Raw genomic sequence first — 18,134 nt, forward strand, 5'->3', positions numbered from 1 at the left:
GTATGTCTACCAACACTATGAAAAAGTCTGTCCCCACCTTTCTTTTAAACCCCCTTTAAGGTCAGGTGCATCTGTAACCCAAATCCATACAGCTCCTGACTGTAGGGGTTCTTTTCTGCAGTGTTACTTGTGTGTGGCACTGAGGTGCATGCTAAGACTGGTTTCCAGGTGCACTGAGAAAGACACATTCAGCTTTCAGTGAGGGGAAAAAAATTTCCATCTCCACTTTGAAATGAGGGGTTAAACAAGCCTGTGGCAAATTTGACTGCTTCACAGAGTGTGGTAATGGACTTGTTGCTATGTGGATGGCAGAAAGTGTACACGATATTGGCCAGTTGTTTGATACTGCCACTCTAAAGGCCCCAAGAATTAGACCAATTTCACACTACAAGAGGTGCTTGTTTCTCACATTTTCTTTCACAGTTGGAGTCCCGGTCACTTGTTGATCTTCTGTCCTCATAAAATCTTTCCAGTTCATTTAAAAGTTGGCTCTCTTGTGCATTTCCTAAATTCTTTCTGAAGCTCAAGGTTTGAAATGTTTCCTTACTTATGAGACTTAAAGGGTAAAACTGTAAACTGAACACCCTGACCCCAAAGGCCTTATGCTGCCAAATAGAGTCAGCTAGAACTGGTGGTAAATGGGGCTGTGGGATCATGCTCCAGTATTAAGTACTAGCTAAATGCTATCATGTACTTGAAGGCTTCAAAATCTTATGCTTTCTCTCCAGCCTTCTCCAATGCATCTGTACGATACAGGTTAAAAGTTCTCCACCTGAGACATTTCCAAACTTCTCTTCATAAAATTTTGTACTCCCCACAAAAAACATCTGGCTATGTAAGGCTGGAAAGTTATTTCCTTTCAGTTCAGGATACCTCTTTTTTCTATGTAATTTTAGAAAATACTGCTGCTGACTCTTTTCAGCACGCCAGTTTGCAGGATAACCCATGAAAACATGGTGCTGCCTGCGCTGTTCCCTCTTTCCCTCCCTCAAAGCATGCTCTGCACAGATATGCATGGATCTGAATATTTTTTATATAACAACATAGACCAAGTAGTATTATATTCACTAGTGATCATCTAGTCAGCATTCCAGTTTACACAGTGTCCAATATTTCAGCTGATCTTTAATTAGTCAGTTATAGAACACTTTGCTCCAGAGGAAAAGTTTCTTCTATATCTTTAAAAATTATGGTTCATGTGTGAGTGAAAGGTAACACCTCAACTGAATCCTGTTGGGCTCTGGACCTGAAATAATCCTGAATACAGAGGAAAGTTGTTCTATACTGAATACACAGTTCTAGCTGTGGAAAGAGCTGAATTCAAGTCCTACTCTGTTTTGTGGTGCAAAACTCGCCAGAAACTTAATGTAGGAGTTCACCAGGAGATTAACTCTAACATTAATCAAAAATGAAAAAGTTACCCACCAGCATTGTTGCAAGATATATTTTTGACTGGTCTCCCATCCCAGGCTACCAAAGTTAATAGCCTCAATATTAACCCATAGGCTTGGTAATCCCCCCATTCCTGCCACTGCCAAAGCACACCTTGCAAGTGCACAAGTCTCTTGCCCTGTTTGTCTGAAGCAGATAGGTAGGAAGAGGATTGTATCTAAAAAACTTATTTTACAGAAGCTGAACTGTTTCTTATCCTTCTTCTGGTGCTTGTGACTTCTTGATCTTTACACATCAAGAACTTCCAATGAAACATCTGATAGTTCTTTATGAAAATTTCCAAACCAAGCTGAGCTGGATGTTTTGATTACCCTCTGCTTTTAAATGCAATGAAGTTCAGAGTAACAAGATAAAACAGATACAGTTTTCCATCAAAGTTTACTACACAAGAGCCATCTCAGGATCCTGATCTGAAAGAACCAGTATTTCTCATCTTCCCATCTTCAATTTTAGGAAGTCATGTAATTAGGCAGAAATGTTTTCTCAGGGACTACTCTGTGGTCATGCAGCTTTCAGGAGAGAGGTCACTTTATGCATTTGTTCCTTTCTTGTTATTGAAAAGTCTGTCCTGGCTTTGCTCTGCTGTTGGGATTCTCACTGCTTTGGCTAGCACAAATGGGCATTGCAAAATTTTCTTTGTCACTGAACTTTTTTCTGTGTTAACTGCATATCCACACCAATTAGCTATGGAGTGCAGGCTGTTTCAAGGATTCTTTTTAACAGAAGCGTACACGTGTTTAAATATTACATTTTTTGGAATCTCTCAAAAAGGTGAACTCTGTAAATCTTTTTATTTCATTAATATAGTCCCATGGGAATTAGCAGGAGTATTTTATAGTGCTAGTGTACCTGCATGTGTCCAGAAAGGGGTGTATCTACTCTCTGAACTGTGAAACCAAATGATCAGGTAGAAAATTATCATTTATCTTGAGTTCAATATAAACTAACATTACAGTGGCTGTGGAGGTTTCACCATTTACTATATGCTTAAGGATTGAAAAGCTATTTATTATGGTTACTCGTATGAAAGCAGTGCTTATTGACTGGTCTAATTATGCAAATGCATAGCAGGGGAGAATTTCTACCTGCAAATCTTCCAACATAAACTAAATAAGAGTGGGAGCAGAATGGAAAAGGAAAGCAAATGGACAAAGTGCTAGAACTGGATCTCTCTGATTACCAACCAAGGTCTGCACATTCTGGCCCCATTGAATTTGTTATAATTTGGTGCTTTCTAGCAGAAATTTCCCAGACACACAACCGTAGGTTTGGAAAGAGCAGTGAATGGTTTTAAATAGGGATTCCTATCTCATATGGGTCTTAAGTGGTGTCAAGGAGATGAGCTTGCTCCTGTTGACTGTGACAAAATTGTGTTATGTGTGCATTTGGATTACATGAAGGTTAGGGAATATAGTGTGCTGGTTTTGGCTGGGGTAAACTTAATTTTCTTCCTGGTAGCTGCTCTGGGACTGTGTTTTGGGTCTGTGCTGCAAACAGCATGTGTAATTTAGGGCTGTTTTCGTTATTGCTGAGCAGTGTTTGCCCAGAGTCAAGGCCTTTTCAGCTCCTCACCCCACCCCAGCAGCAAGTTGGCTGGGGGTGCACGGTGGGTTGAGAGGGACACAGCTGGGACAACTGACCTCAACTGTCCACAGGGATATTTCCTCTCACAGGGCACCATGCCCAGCATACAGAGCTGTGGGAAGGAGATCTCTCTGTGGTCAGAGCAGCAGGGCTGAGCTGAGCTGGCAAACCTGCCTGGTGAAGATGTGCAGTGTAGTACCAGAAGGGGGTCGCAGCAACCGAGTCTTTCATTTTAACAATTTTCTCTTTGCTAAATTCTCTTCCTGATTAAAGAAATTCATGACACGACACCTCATCTCTGCCCTCTGATTTTGGTTTTATCGAGACTTTACCATTACAGGCACATTTTTGAGGCGTTCAGATCTTTTCATCCAAACTCCTCTTGGCGCCAGCGTTGCCACGGGCGAGGCGCCAGGCTCTGCTCTGCAGGGATCCCTCGGGGATGCCCCAGCCCGGCCCCGGAGCCCCCCGGGTGCCCGTGCCCAGCCCCGCCGCTGTCCGCGGTGCTGAGCGGCCCCGGGGCAGCCCCGGCTGAGCAAAGGGCTCTGCCTTCCCCGGGCACATGGCGGGGGAAGGAAGGGCAGGTCCCGCAGCAGCCCCCGGCACTGCTGGGTGCGCACCGCGAGCAGCTTTCTCTCCGAACACGAGCACTTAAACATAGAGGTATCCTAGGAATCGTATTCTTATTGCTGTTAATTTGTTTTTGAGTGCTTAGGGCACTCTTGCAGAAAAACACCATTGACTATTGTTATACCTTGAGGCCTCTTTGGCTAAGCTGGTGCTCTGCACTGTATTTTTCCACTTTGATGCATGTGTCTGATTGCCTAATAATAATATACAGAAATTTAATTAGAACATTAGAAAATTTGTCTTAGCTGTAGATAACAAGATAGAGATAAACTTTATGTTTCATACTAATTTTGTCCAAATGGGTGTAAGGTTTGACTCATGAAGAAGTTTTGAGACAGTAACACCAACCTATCACAGAAACAGTACGCCCTGGCCCCAGAACCCATAGAAGGTAAATACCTGCTAAAAACTCCTATTTGAAGGGAGAGATTTCTACAGACATATTCTGATCAGCAGTATTTGAACATCTTCCATCGGAATGAAAATATTTCTTCTTTATTTATTTTTTAAATTTTGTTTTATAGTAAAAACTACATTCATTGATTTTCATCTTTTCCCCATTAATCCAGTCTTCTCAAATAACTTTCATATATTTGTTCTCAGCATTGAACTGAAATTTAGTTTTGAATCTAAGAAATTTGAGATGTGCAACAGAAAAGTTTCTACTACCTGATTAGATGGCCATTTCTGCATTTATGTGTACAACTTAGCCTTTGCTTCTGTGAAAGTCTTGCATATAGTACAAGGCAGTTCTCTGAGCTCTGCCACTAAGTCAGACTGCCACAGTTCTAGTTAGAAACTTCAGGAGCTCAAATTGAAAATGAAATACAGACTAATACATGTACTGGAAATGCAACTTATATGACTGGTGCTTTCCCTTTGGAACGGACAAATTCCGTGTGTAAGAGTTTAAACCAGTTCCTCTGGACTTTTACCCACTTGGCTCTTCTAATGAAAGAGAAAAGTTATTCTGCACACAAATGGCCTATATACTAAGACTGCAGTCAGTAAGTATTGGTGTCATCTATGGTGATCATCTTCCTGCAAAACACCATTTAAACTCTACATGGCAAGGGATCTGATTTCATCAAGTAAAGGCAATAGGACACTTGGCAAGTGGGAGAGAAGCAAACACACCAAGTTTCTTAGGATCTTACTCTTGACAAATGGCAACTAATTCGTGTGTCTCATGTTATTTTCCCTATGACCATATTCGAACTATGCCAACGGAAGAAAGCATTGAATATGCATTCAAACACAGTTAAGTATGTGTATATATCAATTATCTTGGTAAATAATAGTAATGACAGTAAGAATATACTAGAAAACACAATGAACTGGGAAATAATAAGCATAATCCCTTTCATTATAAATGTTTCACTCCATGGGGCCAGTAATCCAAGACTGTTTCCATAAGGCTCTGTTGTTTTAACAGCTGTGGCCATGGTATGAAGTTTCCTATTTAGAGCCAGAGCACAATTAAAGTCCCCCTCAACACCTGATGAAATGGGCTCTTATTTACTAATTCATCTCAGTAATCATCTGATTTTGAGGATGTTCACAGTGCTGTGTCCAGAGAAGTACAGAGATTATCTTGGAGCATGTACTCAGGATGCCTTGCATTGCCTATTTATTCCTCCTTAGCTCTTTATGGCAACAGATGTTTTATTCTCCTGCCTGCTTCTGATTTCCATTTAGGATTTCGTTTATGAAATTGTTTAGAGGCCTCAAAGAGATTATGACCACCTAGTGGTAGGCACACTTTAGAGGTTTAAATTAGAGACCAGGCAGTGAAAGAAGAAAGATTGGGACTAACAGGAGGGAATGACTGCAAACATTGAATTGGAGTAGACTATGGTGGCTGTTAAATTTTTGATCATAATTTTGCCTCAATTTCATTTACGTAAAAGTATGTACTGGTACCTCCTTCTGCATAGGTTTAGATGAGTATCAGTATTCCCATTTCAGAGGAAGAACAGATAGAAACTCACTGACCAATGACTAACAATGCTCTTAGAATCAAACATAAATTCCAGCAGAAATGACAACTGGTCTCCTGTTCTTAATTTCAGACTAGGGGCTTGGCCATGAGGACATCCTTCCATGTGTCTGTACACACACCATGTTGGACTTTGCTTCCTGCTTTCTCTGACAACGTTTTTGTAGTCAGGGCAAGAACTTCTTTCATTTGACCTTTCATATGTTATCTTCAACTTTTTCCCGGGTGTGGTCTCAAGAAACCTTCCTTGACCCTCTCTTGTGTTCTGTCTGGCTTCCTTCCCAATATCCACTCTGAATCCCTGAAGCTGCAACTCCTGACTTGTCAACTTGATACTTGCCAACATGAGTTTCTTTCTACTTTTTGTCCACCACAATAAGACTAACAAAATTGTGGAAAGGAATTTAAAAGAACAAGAACTCCATGAGGCTTCCCTTTCATATTTTTCTCTGGATTGATCCCTGTGCAGCTACACTAATAGAAAAATCTTTGAATGTATAAAGGATAAAAACCTCAGGAAAAATTCAAATTCATGTTAGCATTCACTCTCTTTTATTTTTGAGACAGAATTGGAAAATCAGTTCCCCTTTGGTTTTATATCAATCTCACAGAGTCTTTTCCGTGCTCCTTCAGTGATGTTCTTTTGGGTTGTTGTGGTGATGTATCCCATCCCCATCTTTGGGCCCCCTCCATGATCTCAGAGGCTCTGAAAAGCCTTGACTGAACCAGCTGAGCAGTGAACATCCCTTGACCATCCCAGTAGAGCCATGAGGCAGTCCCGGGTCGTACCAGGAGCTCTTGTATGGTAGAGGTGGAAACAACCAGAACCATCAGCTTCCCAAACAAGGTGGGAAAAGAAAGATAAGCAATTCTCCTTTGTAGCCTTGGTAAAGCATCTGCCCAAATTGCAGCCTGAGTGCAGTGGCACCACTGGGAACTGCAGCCCGAGTGGAGCGGTACCACTGCCACTGCACTCTGGGGAACTACAAAAAGCCCAGTAGTTACCAGCTTGGGTTGTGATCACGAGGGAAACTCACTGATAGCCAGTCAATCACCTCACAACCCTACAAACAGCAGTCCTGAGGGAGGCCCTTCGAGCTCTGCTGGACTGCAGGAGGCAGCACCAGCACCTCCTCTGGGTGGGACCTCTCAGGGCTCACAAACACTCGAGCTCGTGATACTTGAAGAACTGTGACTGATGAGGAGCCGAGGCTGATACCCACGCCCAGCCCCCATCTCCACGTTCCTCAAGGTGCAATCCCTGCCTGCTGGAAAACCCAAAGGGGTTTGATGCAAGTATTTCACTGAATGTGGGGGGAATTTTTGATAGGTATCTTTACACACAAAGAAATAGGTGTAAACATCGTTTTACCTGTGTGCCTGTGACTTCCTTGTGGTATGAATCTCGATTTTATGGCTCAGTTTTATGGCTAAGTCATTGTTATAATTGTAGTGAACCCCACAGAATCACTTTGTAAATTTTAAAGTGTTTGTAAACATTTTTAAGTATTAAAATATTTGTAAGTATTAAAACATTTGTAAATGTTAAAGTATTCAATGACTAAGTGCTGCTAAGCCCTTTTGCACACTTATGTTTGCACCCATATCTTTTGCAACCTTATCCCTTTTTCAATTCCTCGTTTGTGTATAAATCATTCCAAATTGTTTCTAATTTCATCTCCCTTTTTATGCTTTAAGCTGTGTAGTAAGTAATAGGGTGAACCTTGCCATCAAACTCTGTAAAGTTGCATTTTCACAAATTCTTATCAAACTCTGATTTTGTCAATACCTTTGATGGTGTTTAAGCATCCAAAAAACTTATTTGTGACAGTTGTAAGAATAAGTTTCTACCAGGTAGATGCACCTGGTTCTGTGACAAACTTTGTGGACCCTCCTGGTGTGAATTGAGCTGTATTATTTGTTCTCTGCTACATCTGGTTCCTTGGCTGGCTGCTTCAGCTGAAAGATAAAAAACCTTTTTCATTTGCCTGGGCTGTGGCATCTCAGCAGACGAGAACCCTGATCCAGTTTTCTTGCACTGACCATGGCACCACGCGCCAGGTGAAGGTTTGTTCCCTGGGTGACTCCTTACCGGTGCAATATTTTCATTCTTGCTCACAGCAGGGAGATCAAACAGAAGAATGCGTTGCAGGTAGCTGAAGAGAAAAAGGCCCTGGGAATGTATTACTTTGCTTTTTTCACAGGAAAAAAAAAGGCAGCACATCTTGGCAGACAGTTATATTAGGTACAGTTTGCAAGAACTAATGACAGAACTTGGGACTATTTATGTTAACAAAAATAGAAAATTGATATGCAAAATATAATAATTTTTGTTCTGTGTATGATTGACTGCAGAACTCACTCCACTAGAAAAGTTTAAGACTTAATGTTCAAACTAGAATCCGTCACTTACACAGATATGAAGAACAGCACGAACAATAACAACTACGTGTTACAAGATAATAAAGACTGTGCTTGAGCTGCTCAGCAGTTGTTAGAGGCAGAAAGGTGGGGAGTAAACTGCTTATTAGAGAGTTCATACACCTGAGTCAGAACTGGTTCATGTCAGCAAGCACTTTGCCCACGGCTCTTGGCTGGGGTCACAGTTTGTGTTCCGACTGTTACACAGACAGCAGCTCGTCAATCGAGTTCACTTTGCCTCCCCGGGTAATTTTGTTAAACACTCGCTGGTGACTGTGACTTGATTCTGTTCAAGAGTTATTCTTTTGAAGTGCTTTTCTTTTCTTTAAAGAAATAAAATACTCTGAAGTTAATCAGGGACCTCGTGTGCTTTTTTACACGTCACAAGGTCATGTATCTTGGGCTCATGACAGGATTGCGAATGGAGACAAAGTGGTCAGAGGCTGCACTAATCCCTGGCATGAGGGATATGGAGGAGCAGTAAGTAAATGTGGGCCTGTGTTAAGTGGGTGGGCAAATGCTTTTGAAAAAATCCTCTAAATAACCTGATCCCTCTTTTCCCTGTGTGTACCTGGCTAACATTGTTTTGTGTTCACTCTGTGTGCTCTGGAGCTGATCCTGGGATTTTTGCCTTCCTGAGAACCACAGGAAGAGAGACACTGTCCACATACCTGTGAAAATATTCCTTGGATTCAGCTGAAGAAATTTAAACAATCCACACTGCACTCTGTTTGGGGAAGTCTGCCTGCCACAGAAATACTTTTGAGATTTCCTTGAAAAAAATCATGCCAGATATAGATTTATATTTTGCTTGTTTGCTTTCCTACTAAATACTGCTGTCCCTCACACTCACACATGCTCCCTCTGCATAAGCCAAATATTTCTCTGTTTGAACTCTGGTGCCACAGTGATGGGCACAAATAACAAACAATACAGCATGAAATGCAACAAAGCCTTTCAGCAGCAAATAGCTTCAGAAAGGTGGTTTGTTTTTATTGCTTCAGTGAAATTCAGCATTTCAGTGAAAACAAGCAAGCAGTGTCTCCGGGCAGCACACACCTTAGAACAGCTTTGGTGCAGCTGGAAAGAAAAAGAAAGAAAAAAAATCCCATGCCAGTTTTTATATTCAGGCTCACTGTATATATAGATGTGCATATGAATGATTTTTAACTTGTCCTGTGCAGTGAGACAGGTGGTATTCCCTCCCCTTTGACAGAAATGCAGATGAACATGTTTTAGTTTGTTCTCCTATAGAAGGGAGGGTGTTTAGGCTTTCAGGAACCCCACGCTTTTGAGATACTGAAAAATTCAAAGGAAACAACAAATTGCCTCCCTCTCTGTTAGGGTCCAAGGTTCTGACCTGAGTCACAAGCAGAGACTGAAACAAGACTGTGATAGCCCTGCATGGGACTGGAGAAGCCCTGGCTTTTGCTCTGACCCCAGCCCAGAAGCAGCTTCCAATACAGATGTGGGACAGGTGGAATTTGAAGAAGACAGGAAAAAAAAAAAAAGAATAATTTCTTGAAGTATTTATTTTACTTGAATGCTTAGACAGAACCCCTTCACACCTCAGGGCACATCCCCTTTTTTGGAAATATTCAGAAACTATCAATAATAATAGTAATACAAATAAAAATGTCTAGTTCTTTGCATGTATACTGAAGGCTGCAAAGCTGTAAAATAAGGACTTCTGCTACAGCGTCAGCAATTTAGCCTGATGCTGGTTTAAATTGCCTTAGATGAGGAGCAAAGAGCTTACACTGACCACAGCTCCAACCCTGAGACTGCAGGTCAGGCCAGAGACCAGGGAAAAAGGGTCTCAGAGCACCTGTGTGAGGGGACAGGAAAGCCCCTGCCATCTCTGGTTAAAATAATAGAGTAGCAGGGAAATCTCTTTTAACAGAGGGCACCTGAGACAGCTCTGGCAGGATATATTTGTGCTAGTGTTCCCATGGCTCGCAGTGTAGCAGTGTAGCAGCAGATTTGGGCACTGAAATGCCAAATCTGGCAAGGAGGTCCCTGCAGGACAGGGCAAATTCCCCACATAGGTCAGCCCCACACCGGACAGGGGAGACCAGGGAAAGTTTGAGTGGTGGCAATTGCCTCCTTGGTAAAGGCAGCCCAGGCCAGGGCTGCTGTCTCTGTCCAGGGCTGTGGATGATGCTGTGCAGTCCGTGCAGGAAAGGCAGAAACTGAGAACTCCCCTGTCCCTCAGGGTCTCCCTGGCAGATCTGTTTTGTCACATTCAGCTCTTTTGCTTTTAACAACACTTTTCCCTCCGCTCTCCTTGAAGTTTTCCCAACTTGACCAGCATTTTCGATGTCACTTCTTCAAATGTCACCTGCGATCCTGTCCTTCACTCAGGTTGCCCTTCATCAGATAATTTTTACACACTTTATAAAAAAAAGCAACAAGCAAACCAGCGCCGCCACCACATCCTTCCCTCTTAATCTGGAGCAGTGCATCTGCCCTGGCTGGGATGGGCTCATGGCAAAGCCCACTGGAGGGGTGAAGCCGTGGGAAGAGCAGGTGCTCCGGTGCTGGAGGTGACTTGGCCTGGGGAGCCGGGGCACTGAGGGCACTCCTGGGAACCATGGGGTCTGTCAACCATGGGGTCTGCCCTGCACTGGCTGCCCAGCAAAGGGTGCTCAGGGCTGGGCTGCCAAACGGGGTGGAAACAAGAGCTGTTTAGCAAATACTTACAAATATCTATATTTATGCACACAACCATATGTATTTTTTCCATACCTCTGTGTATGTGTATTTATGTGTGCTTGCAGGGATATATGTGGACACACACGTGTGTGCACCCCTAAGTGCCTGCCAGGCCTGGCAGCCGCCACAGGCAGAAGAGATGTGGAGGTGAGCGGGTCCCTGCACGGGGTGGCAGGGCCGGTGGTGGCACCTGGCACACTGGGCACCAGGATCGCCTCCCTGCAGGGGAACGGCGCCGCTCCAGCACGGACACAGACACGGACACGGGCGTGGGATGGTGTCCGCGGGACCGGGGAGCGCTAGGAGGGCTGGGATGGAACCGGGGAGGGGACTGGGAATGCCCCAGACTGCCCCAGGAGGAAGAGATCACCCTCTACCAAGTGGACCTCACAGCTCTCCGCTCAAAATGAAAAAATAAAATTAAAAAAAAAAAAAGAAAGAAAAAAATCGAGAGGGTTATGTAGGGACAGGGTTTTTTTTTTTGTTGGGTTTTTTGTTTGCTTGTTTGTTTGTTTGTTTGGGGTTTTTTGTGGGGTTTTTTTGGGTTTTTGTTTTTTTGGGTTTTTTTTTTGCAGCACACATATTAAATGAAGGCAATTTGGGTGCCATGAATATAAGACGAAAATACACCTAATTCTGTCATCATATAGATATAATATATTTCACTCTCACCACATAAATACAAAACATCCAAATATCCAAAACATTCAGAACAAAAGTTAGTAGCAAGGGCTCAGCGCTCGATTCATTCATTATTTTTTCGACTAGTTGCCTAGAAACTTCAGACGTAAATAATTTACAATAAAATTACTATTTTCTTTCCATCCAGCTTCTTCTGTCCAGTTCTGGTCTATAGTTAATTCTATATTCTACAGCAACCATTCCACTTTTCATATTTTTTTTTTCTTTTTTGGTTACAGTTTGGTGGCACGTATTTATACAGTTTGTAAACGCCATGGGTTAAAGTTCAAAGAAAGAAAAGAAACTTAAAACCGAAGTAAATAATTTTTTCCCCAAAGAACTAGCTAAGTACAGCATCCCTTTTCTGGCAAATTCAAGTACCAAAATTGAACAGGAAATATTCGATCCGGAATACTAGAAGGTGAAATACATATGTTCGTGGAGAAAATAGCAGTAAGAATTATGAAGGAAAAAAAAAAACGTTGTTACATAGATGTGTTTTAAAGTACAAAAATAACAATAAAAGTTACGCTTTTTATATTTCATGTTCGTTTCAAATGAAGTGTGAGCAATATACGAGAGGGTATATTATTTTAGGAGCAAGGAAGGCTACAGGGTTTTTTGTGTTTAGATGTACATCGAAATTATTCGGAAAAATCAAATAGAGCAATAAAAATAAGAATTACCATCGCAACAGACCTAGATACAAATAGAGTTGCGAGTTCCATGATTTATCTGCAGACTTGTTTTTGCAGATAAGGTCCGCGGGACTGGCCCGTGGGAATTCAAAGGGAAGAAAAAGGAAAAAAAAGGGGGAGAGAAGGGGCAGTTGTGTTATCTCGAAGGAAGAGACAATTTTATTCAAAATTTCTGCAGCCACTGGTTTCTGAGTCCCCGCTTCGTGACTGTATTTTTCAGTCCGTTCCGGCCCTTCCCACGTTCAAGATTTACCGTGAAAAACAAAAATTGCTGGAGGTTTTCCTGACTGGTGTTCAGGGCTCGGTCGGCAGCAGGGGACTGTAGTGCAGCGAGCGTGGGGGTAAACGAGGGCCACAGGTGGGGCCCCAAAACCTTTGTGCTTAGAAATCACTGAGTCTGGGAGACACAACAATTAAAAAAAACCTAAACCAAAAACGAACAGAAAACCCCCAACAACCACCTCTCAAAAAAACCCAAAAGCAAAAAACCGAAAACGGGTATCACCTGGCAGCTCCATCCTCCTCTCTCCGAAATCCTGCTCCCTCGCTAAAGCGACCGAAGGGAGCGCGGCCGCTCTCCCTCTGCGGCCCTTCCCCAGACGAACGAGCGGGCCGACAGCCCTCTCCCGTACGGACAGACGGACAGATGGGCCGCGGGGCAGGGGGGGCGCGGGGGCCACCCCGCTCCTGCCGGGCCCCGGGGAGGCTCCCAAAGCCCCTCGCCCCGTTCCCGTTCCCGGCCCGCGGGCTCCGGGCCCCGCTCCGCCCCGGCCCGCGCAGGAGCCGCGCCGCGGGGCTCGGGGGCGGCGGGGAGCGCGGGGGGCGGCTGCCGGCCGCCCGTCCCATAAATACCGCCACAAATAGAGACTATAAATATAAATAGGGGGGGAGAAGGTACTTAGAGTCAGTCCAGTGCTTTTTTCTCAGCGCTCTCTTTATTGTTGGTCCGGGAGTAGGGCTCGAAGGCGGACGAACTCAGGTAGCGAGCCGACAGTTCCTGCAAGTTGCCCGCCAGCGAGCCGGCCACGGCCAGGGGCGCGGAGGAGAGGCGGCCGGCCACCGAGCCCAGCAGCGCGGGCACCGGCAGCCCGAACAGCCCGTGCCCCGCCGCGGCCGCCCCGTGCAGCGCGGCGGGCGGGGGCGGCCCGGGCGCTCCGGTGGCCGCGGGGGGGTGCGGGGATCCCCCGCCGCCCGGGGCCGCCGCCGAGGAGCCGCTGCCCGCCGCGGCCAGGCCGGGCCCACGCAGCGCCGAGCCCAGCGCGCCGCTGGCACAGGGCGGCAGGAGCCCGGGCAGCCCCGGCGGGGACAGCAGCCGGCCTTGCTCCAGCAGCCGCAGGACGCTGCAGGTGGCGGCGGTCTCGGACACCACCGACCGCAGCTCGGAGTCCTTGCCCTGGTCCTTCTTCTGCTTGGTGCGCCGGTTCTGGAACCAGACCTTGACCTGCGGGCCGGGGAGAGAGGCAGGGTCAGCGGGGCGGCGGGCGCGGAGCCCCCCGCCAGGTGCCCCGGGACCCTGGCGCGGCTCCGCGGGGCGCGGGGGGGATGCGGGGGAGGGAGGGCGGGAGGGCCGACAGACACTTGGGAACGGGGACCGCTTCCAAAACGCACAAAGCGACAAGCACAGAACCCCCATGGCCTGTCTGTGCCAGGTTTCGGAGTGCCCCGAGGCGGACCAAGGGGGATGCGGGAGCCCTTAGCTCTGCATCTTTAACCGGACCTCTCTCACTTTATCCTATTTTAGCTGTCGGCCAGCAGTTCTCTGAGAGCCGTATTCAGACCTTTCCCCAGGGCTTTATTCTAAGCCGGCTCAGCCAGTGCCCTGGGCACACCGCGGCCCCTCACCCTGCTCGCAGGGTCCCCGCACGCTGCCCCCGCGCTGCTGCCCGCTCAGCTCTGCTCTCCCTTTCATGGGGGTAACAGCAGCAACGTGCTTCTTCCCTCGTATCCCAACCTGGACACTCTCTCTCCACCTCCCAACCCATTTCAAATAATATTCAGCTTTAAAAAGAAATCCTGAAAGTCACTCAAAAAAAACCAAAACCAAAACACAACAAAAACCACCGGTGGAAGATTTTGTAACCTACGAGCTATTGAACTTGTCATTCCTTCCCATCAAGGAAAGAAAAAAGATAATTAACGTGTCAGGGGAATTTATTGTTATATAATGTTTTGAGGAAATATGAAACCGGTTTTCAGAAGTTTGGACTTTTTAGATGCTTCCCAGTGCTCTCGCATAATTTTAACCCGCGTGGCCGCCCCCGACCTTTCTGCCCTGGAGGTCGGAGGGGCGGTTCTGGCCCTCGGACATACAAGGAACTCAAAATACGGCCCAAACTTCAGCCCTGTCCCCGGATCTCTCGTACCCAGGAAAGCTCAGACCGAATGTCTCTAACCCTGCAGCCCCGAGAGAAGGAGCCCGCCTGCCCCTCCGGGTTTGAGCGGCTGTATCCCTCTCGGCCTCTGCTCTCTTCCCTCTCTGGCCGCAGCAGCACATCTCCGCGCCCGGGGGCGGCTGGCCCCGCGCAACTGGGGGGACACGAAGGCCCGGAGGACACCGAGCCCCGCGGGGCCGGGCCGGGTCCCTGCGGGCCGGAGGTGCGGGGGAGCCTCGTTCGGCCCGGGAGGGGTTTGGCTTCGTGGTTCAGATCCCTCGAGCCGCGCCACCTCGCCCACGGGGAGAGCCCCCGGGGGGCTGCGTGCGGGGATACGGGGACCCTCTTTGCCAGCAGCTGCCCTTCCCCAGCCTCACAGAGTTGTAAGTCCCTCGCCTCAGCCACGAACCCCCCCGGCTCCTTCTCGCCGGGGAACTGCGGCCCTTCCCCCGCCACTGGACACGCGTGGGCACCTCTGGAGAAGCTTCGCCTCTCCACGGCCCCGCGGCCCTGTCCGACAGCCCCGGGGGCTGTGCCGAGGGGTCGGCCTGTCCTTGGGGCACGCAGGGCCGGGGGGATGCCCGGGCCGGGAGGGGGGTACCGCGGTGGAGGGCAGGGCAGGACAGGGCAGCGGGGGCTCCCCGTCCCTCTGGGGTTACCTGAGTCTCGGAGAGATTGAGCTGGCGGGCCAGCTCGGTGCGCTCCCGCCCCACGACGTACTGGCAGCGCTGAAACTCCATCTCCAGGCGGTAGAGTTGCTCGGCCGTGAAGGAGGTGCGGGTCCGCTTGGGACGGTCCAGATCAAGCCCCTTAGGCAGAATAATCTCTCGGATTGAACCTTTGGCATCTGGCAAAGAAAGGCACACTCAGCTTCATACCCAGGCAACCCTCGTCTCCTTTTTTTCTTTTCCTTTTTTTTTTTTTTTTTTTTTTTTAATTTTTTCCAATGGAAAGAACCGTCCCCATCGCCTTCAAGACCGAGACTCTGGTCGGGATGGAACAGGATCCCTGTGACTGTGGCACTGCACCTGGTCGTTACAACCAAGGAAGGAAAAAAACCACTACCCACAACAGAGAAGGAAGGAGGGGGTGATGGGGGCCTAGGGCTTTATAATTAATCCCCTCAGCCCATTTAAAAATTAGTTTGAATATCTTGCTCTCACAGTACAACACTGCGGCATCACCCACGGCCCTTCTGGGAAGCTGGGGAGAGAAAGATCCTCCAGGCCATGCTTTGTGCCTGGAGTGCAGGGCTACTCTTTGTTCCCCTTGGGCTCCGGGTTAGGACTTGCTGGCAGCCACCACACGCACCTCGACACCTCCAAAAATATAAAACCATTTTTTTCTTAAATATATATATAAAACAAGTTTCCCGTGCTGAAAAAAAAAAAAAAAAAAAAAAAAAAAAAGAAAGAAAGAAAAACAGGCAGAAGCTTTTTGGGCAGAGGCAGCGCTGCCCTGAGCTGGCTGCCTGCCACCGCGAATGTGGGGACACCTCCAGCCCACCTTGCACTGCTACCCACACCGCTTTGGGGTTTTGGCAAAGAGGAGAAGCAAGGGGGTGAAAAAAAAAGAAACCAAGGCACCAACCAGCTGCAGAAACCTCAGTTTTCTGGTAACCTCAACTGAAGGAAAGCGAGACAAATCTTATTAACACGACTGTCAAGCTAGAGCCAGATTCAGGTTACCTTAAAGCCTTCCCAACTTTAACTTGCCGTAATTTTACCTCCTCGGTACGTTTTAAATCAGAGACAATCACATCATTTTAATCTGACCCCTCTCTGGGTCAGCCAGTGGCGCAAGGATTAAATCTGGCTTCCAAGGCCTGCTTCCCACCGATTTTGTTCCAACTCTTTTCTCTCCCTCCTCCCCCAAAACGCACCTTAATAAAACTGAAATTTCTTCAGGTAAATTAATTTTTTTTTTTTTTTTGGAGGGGATACGAATAGGGTAATTTAATTGTTTAAACCCGGAGGAGGGACGAAGGTTGTGAAAAAAATTGACATATAACTATTAAAAAGTAGTATTTATACAGCCCTTCGTTCATTCATTTTAAAGGCTGATGATTTTAAAAACAGTCCTTTCCTCTGGGCGCGGAGAGAGAGGGTGTACAGCGGCAAGCCCCTGCCCTCCGAGAGGGCCTTGCTGCCCGCAGCCCCGCGCAATCGTCCGCGGCGTGTGGGATGCGCGGGATGCGCGGGATGCGCGGAAGGAGCGCCCTGCCCGCGGGGCAGAGCCGCGGCCCCCCGAGGGAACGCTGTCCCCGGGGGCTCCCCGCGGGGACCGGCACCCCAGGAAGGCTGGAAAGCAGGAAAGGAAAAAAAACCCAACAAACAACCAACAATAAGCGGGGCTGGCCCGTGGCGGGGCAGCGCCGGGCAGGAACCGGCGTGGCTTAACTTTTCCGCGAGGCGCGGCGGAAATTCAGCCGATAAAGCCGCCGGGAGCGGGGCTGCGGGCACAGCCCGGCGGGGCAGCGGGGTGTCTCCCCCGCAGCCCTGGGAAAGGGCTTTCAACCCAGGGCCGGACCAAAGGCAAAGCAACAAAACAAACCCATCTCCCGGGCGTGAGCACGGCTCACCTTCCCCCACCCTCGCCAAACACCTCAAACTCATACCTCTAACTAGGATCCTCCTGCAATAGTCCGGATCAGCCGAACTAGATTTACTTTTATTACAACCTTCCGTAGCTGCAGAGGCAGAAAAAGTCCCTTGCTGATCCTTCAAAAAAGAAGTAGAAATATTTCCTTCAGACCCTTTGCTTTCCTTGCCCTCTTTATGTCCGTTCTTCGAGACCCGGTTAGCTTCAGTCTCTGAACTGCATCTAACGTCCATTTTGTCTTGTTTCCCAAACATGTAGTGCAATAAAAACAAAACAAAAAAAACCAACAACGATAACAAAAAAATTACAGAAGAGTAGAAGAAGAAGAAGACGAAGTCTATGCTGGATATTGCACGGCTTAGGGTCAGATCGGTGGGGATCTGTAAAGCACCTTGAGTAAGGAAGATCGGTTTTTATCCCACTGGAAAAGCAGCGGCTTCCTCAGTCTCAGCGTCCTAATGTGACTGTCCGGCTTCCCAGAGCGCCCAGTGATCAGGTACTCAACAGTACAACTCTAAAATGATTTAATGTCTGCCTTATTACAGAGACATGTAGTTGTTAGACACACAGAGGGACGCGCACTCGCTGTTTCAATTGATTACGGGTAATTTTGCAGCCTCCACATTTAGGTTACCTCATGAATACACTAAATTGTTTGGATAATATATCAGATCGTAATGGATGGTTTGTGTGCTTGTCCCCAATCAAGTAGAGTTTAGCCAGTGAATAAACTGAAATGATTGGTCTTGCTTTCAGGAAACACACAATCAAAAGACTGAGACTTCCAGAAAAAAAAAAAAAAAAAAAAAAAAAAAAGGAGAGAGGAAAAAAAGGGTGGAGGAGAGGGGAAAAAAAAAAAAACTTTTGACAAGATTCACCCTGAATTGTTAGCACCATTAGCAGCCATTATTAACTTTCTTCAGTATGCCTTTGACCTCCCGGTTATATAGTGGCTTTCTCCAAAGCACGCCAAATAAATCT

General features: G+C 46.9%; 1 protein-coding gene across 1 annotated transcript; it reads right to left on the bottom strand.

Moving 5' to 3' along the window:
* Nucleotides 1-13,084: 13,084 nt before the first annotated feature.
* On the bottom strand, nucleotides 13,085-17,407 carry VAX1 (ventral anterior homeobox 1). The gene is made up of 3 exons (XM_051799589.1): nucleotides 17,170-17,407; nucleotides 15,212-15,399; nucleotides 13,085-13,621 (listed from the first exon to the last, which is right to left on the bottom strand). The coding sequence occupies exons 1-3, from the start codon at nucleotides 17,405-17,407 to the stop codon at nucleotides 13,085-13,087; spliced, it is 963 nt and encodes a 320-aa protein (XP_051655549.1).
* Between the last annotated feature and the right edge of the window lie 727 nt (nucleotides 17,408-18,134).

This window comes from Manacus candei, unplaced genomic scaffold (assembly GCF_025592945.1).
Source record: "Manacus candei isolate 608988 ecotype Guabito, Panama unplaced genomic scaffold, ASM2559294v1 h1tg000050l, whole genome shotgun sequence".
Lineage (NCBI taxonomy): Eukaryota > Metazoa > Chordata > Aves > Passeriformes > Pipridae > Manacus > Manacus candei.

What these genes read in the sequence shown, in the direction of transcription:
- VAX1 (XM_051799589.1), bottom strand. Translation starts at nt 17,407, where the DNA reads ATGTTTGGGAAACAAGACAAAATGGACGTTAGATGCAGTTCAGAGACT. An exon ending in CAGGAGGATCCTAGTTAGAG is followed by an intron (nt 15,400 to 17,169) that starts GTATGAGTTTGA and finishes TTTCTTTGCCAG; the next exon opens with ATGCCAAAGGTTCAATCCGA. An exon ending in TCAATCTCTCCGAGACTCAG is followed by an intron (nt 13,622 to 15,211) that starts GTAACCCCAGAG and finishes CCCGGCCCGCAG; the next exon opens with GTCAAGGTCTGGTTCCAGAA.